This window comes from Cyprinus carpio, chromosome B7 (genome assembly GCF_018340385.1).
Source record: "Cyprinus carpio isolate SPL01 chromosome B7, ASM1834038v1, whole genome shotgun sequence".
NCBI lineage: Eukaryota > Metazoa > Chordata > Actinopteri > Cypriniformes > Cyprinidae > Cyprinus > Cyprinus carpio.
The window spans coordinates 9,684,435-9,692,159 of NC_056603.1; the positions used below are offsets into that span (position 1 = coordinate 9,684,435).

Sequence of the window (7,725 nt, forward strand, 5' to 3'; positions counted from 1 at the left end):
TCTCACCGATTTTTCCTTCTACTATTTTCCATAAAGTTGTTATTAACCCTGAAAGCTACGGTGGTTTGGATTAGGTTGAAGTCTAATCTATCCTCGCCTACTTAGAAAAAATACACTAAACGATGTGTAACTCTATGGGGCGTGATTATGTAATGTTTTCGCATTTGTGCTCTGGAGGTTTTTTCCTACCGTGATAATAAACAGCGTTTAATTTCTTGTTCAACAGCGCGCTCTTTTGGTTAACAACAGACATGTCCTCATTTGCTTGTTATGATGTTGAAGAAAGGGCTAAATTTGACCACATTTCCCTCAGCACCGTTAATAAAAACAGAATTAATAGCAATCGTAATACTTAAGTAATCTGACGATACTGTCGCTGCTTTTCACTCCGGGCCTATTGGTGGCGATAATGCACTAAATGTAGTTTACCATCCGTCAATAAACCGCAAAGATACACTTGGAGACTACATTTCCCAAGAATCTTCTAGACAACAGGAAGCACTTTTTGTGTCGCTGATCTGTTCACAATAATACTAAGCATAATCCAGGCGATGCAACGTTTTGACGTGCGAACAGAGTGCATACGTCTCAGGTGTTTGTAGAAACGTCTGTCTGTCTGTCTACTGCGCGGCAAAAGCACGGGGCAAAACAAAAGCATGTGGATGTAATTTCAACAAAGGTATGTGGTGAGCGGCGCTTTATTGCCTAGAAAGTAAGGAGAGAACAACTGGTTCACTGCAAAACGGCCATTTCAGCTGGAAAGCACCGCAGACGGATAATAGTCTAAGCTAACTAACTTAGCTGCAGCATCATCACGCAGATGTCCGCCCATACGCACATGGGTTGCAGTTGCGTTGTTATCCAAGCTCCAATTTCACGCACTGGCTATATTTTGGGAATATCTAGGTTGTCATTATTTTTGTTATAAATCAAGACAGCTGGGTTAAATTTCTGCCTTCGGTATGAATAAAGTAAACTAATACTATAGTAAGTTATCATATTAAACCAGTCAGATGCCATGTTGGGTCAGTCCAAAAGCTGTATTTTGCATTGAAACTGTCAAATTTAACGATTTATTTCATATTTGGGACATCAGATATGGTCGTACACGTGCCTTTGGGAATTCCCCTAAGTTATGGTCCACTACCTGGCATAGTTAAAAAGAGATAATTAAATAAAACATATTGTTAATATGCAGCACCATTAAAGTACTGTAGTGTAATACAAAAACTGAACCAGTTTTTCTCTTATAGATATAGTTATGTAAGCCAAGATTAGCCTGAACTCCTGCTCACACTATCAGACACTCATATTAGATATGAAATACTTTCTTTGTATCTACAGAACACTGAAATATGTTGAAATATGTTGATTAAAGCTGTTACTTGGATGTCACTTTCAATAAAAACTGTATTCATTTTAGGGCTTTAAAACGATTAATCACATTCAAATTAAAAGTTTATGTTTACATACTATATGTGTGTGTGTGTATATTTATCATTTATATATAAATACATATATATGTATATACTTTAAAAATACCATGTATGTACGTTTATATATTTATACTTGTATATAATTTAGATTATATATAAGTATAAATATTTTATATACAAATCTAACATATTTTTTCCTGAATATATACATGTATGTGTGTATTTATATATATTTATAACTTACATAAAAAAATTGCACAGTACACACACATATGGTATGTAAACATAAACTTTTATTTTTAATGCAATTCGTTTAGCAGCCCCTTATTCATTTATGAAGATTGCAACATATTATATATTAATGTAGTTAATCATTTATTTATATTTTTAAGATTTAATCAGACTGGGATTGAACTCAAACACTAACCATGGGGATTCGGTCGGCTCAGAAGAATCATTTCCCTCTTCGGGGCATCGATGGAGTGGTGCAGCTTTTCGAGTCTGAGCTTAGCAACCCAGAACCGGACCTGACTCTGCTGTCCCTTGTCCTGGGTTTTGTAGAGCACTTCCTGGCTGTCAACAGAGTTGTTCCTGTCAATATCCCGGGCGTTCGCTTTGAACCTCTTAAACCTGACTGCCTGGACTCTTGTTTCCCTACAGTAGAGCTGAATCTCATATCTGCCCTCTACGAACGGTTCACAGCCCAGATTCTTGGTGCCGTGGACCTGTCACAATACCGCAAACCGGCCGGCGGTTCCAGCCGTGAGCTGGTGAAAAAGGTCTCAGATGTGATCTGGAACAGTCTTAGCCGGTCGTATTTCAAGGACAGGGCACATATTCAGTCCCTCTTCAGTCTTATCACAGGTAGAACTTCAAAAGTCTTTCAGGCTCTGTTATGTTGTATATTTAATGAAATGGTAGCAATTTGGTCATGCAGTTTGAGTCTCTTTTTTTTTTTTGTCTCTTTCCATGGCACAAAGCTGGACAGCTCAGGAGTAGCTTTTGCAGTGGTAGCTGCGTGTCAGGTGTTGGGCCTGAAGGATGTTCATCTGGCTCTCTCGGAGGACCACGCCTGGGTGATCTTTGGCAAGGGCGGGGAAGAGACTGCGGAGGTCACATGGCATGGGAAGGGCAACGAAGACAGAAGAGGTCAGACTGTCAGTGCTGGAATCACTGAAAGGGTATGTAATGATCTATTATTCATGTTTACCATGATATTATAAAACAGAGTGAGAACTGTATACAACGAATAAACTCCATGAAATTAGTCCCATTGTTGGAAAAACAATTTTCTAACCGATGGGACCAGATTGTTTTTACCCATTGTAGAATTGATGATTCCAGGATGACACACAAGTTTTTAATACTGGGGAAGATCCTCCAACATGTGCTCTCTGCCTTGGACCTTTTTTGATTAGGCTGTTTTTTTTTGTTTGTGTTGTTTTGAGATTTGAATGTAAAATTTTTTTTTATTCAGTTAACTCTTTAGAAGAGATTTTTAACAGAGTTAAGCCAAATACAGTTTGAGATTTAAGCAAAAATAAATAATAAAAACATGATATAATTCAGCCATAATATTTCTTGCCATGAAAATAGCCACAGAAGCTGTAATGGCGTTGAAAAAACAAACAAACCATGATGTTAAAAAACTACTGAATATTTATAAACACTATGCATACACTACCATACAATAGTTTGGGGTGAGAATAATTTTTTTTAAAAAACAATATTAATACTAGTTTTCATTAAGGATGCATTCAATTGTTTAAAAGTGACATTAATTTAAATATTTGTATTTAGATTTTTTTTTTTAAATGCTGTTGTGAACTTTCTATTCATCAAAAATTCCTAATAAAAAAAATCACAGATTCCAGAAAACTGTTAAGCAGCACAACTATTTTCAGCACTGATAATAATAAGAAATGTTACTTGAGCACCAAATTAAAATTATTTCTGAAGGATCATGATGCAACACTGAAAATTAATCTGCTCCATCCCAGGAATAAATTACATTTTTAAATATATTAAAATGTAAAACAATTACTTTAAAGTGTAAAGTGCTGTATTTTTTCTCAAATAAATGCAGCCTTGGTGAGCATAAGAAACACATTAATAAATCTTACTGACACCAAATTGTTAAATAATAGTGTAAATGTTAAAAATCAAGTTATAAATCTGTTACTCACTTATTTTTCTTTCTTTCTCTTTTCTTAGAGCTGGTTATATCTTAAAGGCTCCTACATGAAGTGCAACAGGAATATGGAGGTAGCATTCATGGTTTGCGCCATCAATCCATCTCTAGATCTGCACACAGACAGTACAGAGTTACTCCAGCTCCAGCAAGTATGTCCTCAAATTTGATTTGTTTTAAACTTTCACTGCATCAACCTCTGTTTCCTGCATTATATTGGCTGTTTCATCTCTGTGTTATGTACTGTTAACTGTAATTATTCTGGCATATACATTATGTACACATGCATATTTATGTATCTGATGTCATTCAGATAATTTTTTTATACATTTTCTTTTTTTCCTGCAGAGGCTGTTATGGCTGCTATATGATCGAGGGGATCTGGAGAGGTGTGACACATTTCTAATAAATCAGACATATTCAGAGCAGAGATGTGACTCGTTTGATCTGATTATTATATAGAACTCTTTCTGAATGTTTGTTCTCTTGTATTGGGTGTGTTGGAGGTATCCTATGGCAATGGGCACTTTGGCCGACCTTGAAGATCAGGAACCAATGACTGGCAAGGAAAGCCCTCTCTCCATTCACTTAAAGGTATATGATTTTAGCTATAACAGAGATATTTACAATGTTATCATTATTAAAAACCACTAATCTGTATTTTTTTTTTTTTTTTTTTTTTATTCTAGGCTGTTGACTCTGCTAAAAAATATTACAACAACGAGCACATATACCCTTTCATGTATCTAGCAGGGTATCATTATAGGCACAGAAATGTCCGAGAGGCTTTGGGTGCCTGGGCAGAGGCTGCTTCAGTAACGCAAGAGTAAGTCAAGCACCACAGAAATCTGAACATGAAATGATACAGAATTTATAGTATCAAAAATTAATTAAATTAAATATAATTTCAAAAAATTGACCCTTATGGCTGGTTTTGTGGTCCAAGGTCACATTTAGTTGTGTCTGATTATTACTTTATCAGAAACAACTAAATGTGACCTTGGACCACAAAACCAGCCATAAGGGTCCATTTTTTGAAATTGCGATGTATACATCTTCCGAAAGCTGAATAAATAAGCTTTCCATTGATGTATGGTGTTTTTTTTGGATAAGACAGTATTTGGCTGAGATACAACTATTTGAAAATCTGGAATCTGAGGGTGCAAAAAAAAATCAAAATATTAAGAAAATCGCCTTTTAAAGTTGTCCAAATGAAGTTCTAAGCAATGCATATTACTAATCAAACATTAAGTTTTGATACATTTACGCTAGGAAATTTACAAAGTATATCAATGTAACATGATCTTAACTTAATATCCTAATGATTTTTGGCATTAAAGAAAAATCGATCATTTTGACCCATACTGTGTATTGTTGGCTATTGCTACAAATATCCCCGTGCTACTTATGAAAGGTTTTGTGCTCCAGGGTCACAAATACATTTTCTCAATTTAAAATTTTACTTCAGCAGCAGGGGGCAGTGTTTATTTATGACTTTTACATCAATCTTATTGGCAAGATTTATGTAAAAACTCCTTAAATCTAAGTAAAGAGAGAAATTTATGTAAAAAGGCTGAATCAATCTCTAAACTTGAAATGTGTCACATCATGATTAGATGACAATATGATAACTTCTCAAGCCTCTTGAATGTTCATACAGAATGGAAAATGTGGCCTTTGCCAGCATTCAGTCTGTTTTGCCTCACGCTGTTTGTCTTTAGAAAGCTCATTCCTGTCTTAGCCTTGGCATTGGTCCCTGTCGGGAGAGACAGTCTGTACTTTCCTCCCTCTAAACACAGTGCAGTGACAGAATGCTAAAAATACTATATTCTAACGTCCTCAAGGATGTCTGCACAAAGCACGCCTAGAACCACTGCTCACTCCCATCCACTTCCTTTTCCTGCTCTTCCTGTTTCCTCTTCCTTCATGACAACATTAGCTATCTCCTACCCCCTGTCCTTCTGACGTGTTTTCATTTTGTTTGTGCTGCTTTGAACTATGACAGACTGGTTGTATTAAAAACAATGTAATCATTGGTAAGCATTGTTATAAACAGTATATGTGCATTTATATATACAATAGAAATACATAAAGTGTGTGTGTGTGTGTGTGTGTATATATATATATATATATATATATATATATATATATATATATATATATATATATATGTGTGTGTGTTTGTGTATAGAGAGAGAGAGAGAATATTTTATCTATATAATAAAATATACTCTCTCTTTTATGTAGATATATAATAAAGTATTGTCTTTGTCTCTCTCTCTCTCTAAATATATTATTTATATGTATTTACATTTACATTTTAGTCATTTAGCAGACGCTTTAGTGATTTATATATATATATAATATATATATTCCATAACTTTTTCTTGGTCTATAGTTACAACTACTGCAGGGAGGATGAGGAGATATATAAGGAGTTTTTTGACATCGCTAATGATGTCATTCCCACCCTCCTTAAAGAGACGGCAGCAGCTGCTGAAAGTGGTGGCGAAGGGGCTGATGAAATGGAAAAGGAGGTCTTGTTTAATTATACATAAAAATAAACATTTACAAATGTATTTTATTATTTAGAATAAAGTTGTGAACAAGTCTTTCTCTTGTCCTCTATTCATACTTTTACCTCAAAGGACCAGCCCAGACAGGTAGCTGCTTTATCTGCCCTTCAGGACCCAGAGTGCTTTGCTCACTTACTTCGGTTCTATGATGGTATTTGTAAATGGGAAGAAGGAAGTCCAACGCCAGTGCTTCATGTAGGCTGGGCCACCTACCTGGTTCAGTCCATTAGTCGCTTTGATGCACAGGTAAAAGCCCTAATTTTCTTAATTTTAAGTTTCATTAAAATGACATTTATGACCACGCTTTGTGTACTTGCTCTTTTTCAGATCAGACAAAAAGTGTCAATCATCACCAAAGATGCAGAACCAGTGGATGACGATGACCAATCCAGTGAAGACCAGCGTGAGGGGCGTAGACGGGTCCCGAGGCGGGAATCCAAGTTAGATGAACAAGCAGGACCTTCATCTCCAAGTGCATCGTTGCCCCCTCAAAATCCAGTGCCTAAAAAGGTGGGAGGGGAAGGAGGACGCAGACGTTCTTCTGCTAGCACTCGAGGTAAAGAGGCCGATGGCCAAAATGAGCCCTCATCCCCAAGTCCCACACCTTCTCCTACCCAGCCACCCGTAGTGCAGGGAGGGCCAGTGGTGGTTTTCACCAGTGAGAAGATGAAGGGTATGAAGGAGCTCCTCTCTGCAGCCAAGATCAACTCTAGTGCCATTAAACTGCAGCTTACAGCCCAGTCTCAAGTGCAGATGAAGAGACAGAAACCCACACCCTCTGGAGATTACACCTTGTCCTTCATGAAACGCCCACGCAAAACTCTTTAAAATGACCCATTTATAGTTTTATATTTTCACCTGGGGTGAAGTTCATCGGTTTTACCTGCAAATTGAGTGTTATCAAATGTTTTGATAAGCTAATGTTGAGTTTAAATATATCCCATTGCAAGTTGAAGAAAACTTTCATACACAAGCAAATTTGCTTTATTATTTTATAGCATAAATTAATTTTATTGATTTGCCTTAATTTTGTAGTATTACAACAAGTTCTATTAGATCCAAATTACAACAAGCCAAAGTGGTTATATTTTGTTTTATCAGGATTTTAAAACAGATGCAATAATTTTCTCAGCTAACATTTTGTCTGCAATACAATGAAACATTTGTTTGCTTCACAAGTCTAATGTGTTGAAAATTTTTGAGATTTTCAGCCTATGTATGTAGGTCTTGCACTTGTTTTGTTATTGTCGACATAACTGCTGGATTTCAAATGTGGTCTCGTGGTTATAGTGTCATAGCAAGTATTCTTTTGAAAAATGCAAAGTGCAGTGCTTCAGTTAAAAAGCTATTTTCTTGATGTGAAAGTGTATTTTCCACTAAATAAACAACTTGAACAAAGCAAGTAAGTGTTTTACTTCCCTTTCTTTACTGTCACCCATGTTGAAGGACTATTGTATGTAAATATTTGCAATGTGGTCGCCCACTGATGCTATGCACGTGCGCACTCGCAGCGAAGAGCATC

The 7,725-nt window shown here is 36.1% G+C and overlaps 1 protein-coding gene across 3 annotated transcripts; it reads left to right on the forward strand.

Annotated features, from left to right (window-relative positions):
• The first annotated feature begins 459 nt into the window (after positions 1-459).
• Positions 460-7,605, forward strand: LOC109091724 (menin-like). Of its 3 annotated transcripts, none has more exons than XM_042727149.1 (10): positions 460-679; positions 1,829-2,300; positions 2,409-2,617; positions 3,651-3,779; positions 3,976-4,016; positions 4,131-4,221; positions 4,317-4,453; positions 6,026-6,161; positions 6,276-6,449; positions 6,531-7,605. In XM_042727149.1, the coding sequence occupies exons 2-10, from the start codon at positions 1,865-1,867 to the stop codon at positions 7,029-7,031; spliced, it is 1,854 nt and encodes a 617-aa protein (XP_042583083.1). In that variant the 5' UTR covers positions 460-679; positions 1,829-1,864; the 3' UTR covers positions 7,032-7,605. The 3 variants fall into 3 exon arrangements, with proteins under 3 accessions (XP_042583083.1, XP_042583081.1, XP_042583082.1); XM_042727147.1 differs by having other exon boundaries at positions 462-679; positions 6,026-6,164; XM_042727148.1 differs by having other exon boundaries at positions 464-679; positions 4,134-4,221; positions 6,026-6,164.
• Positions 7,606-7,725: the final 120 nt, after the last annotated feature.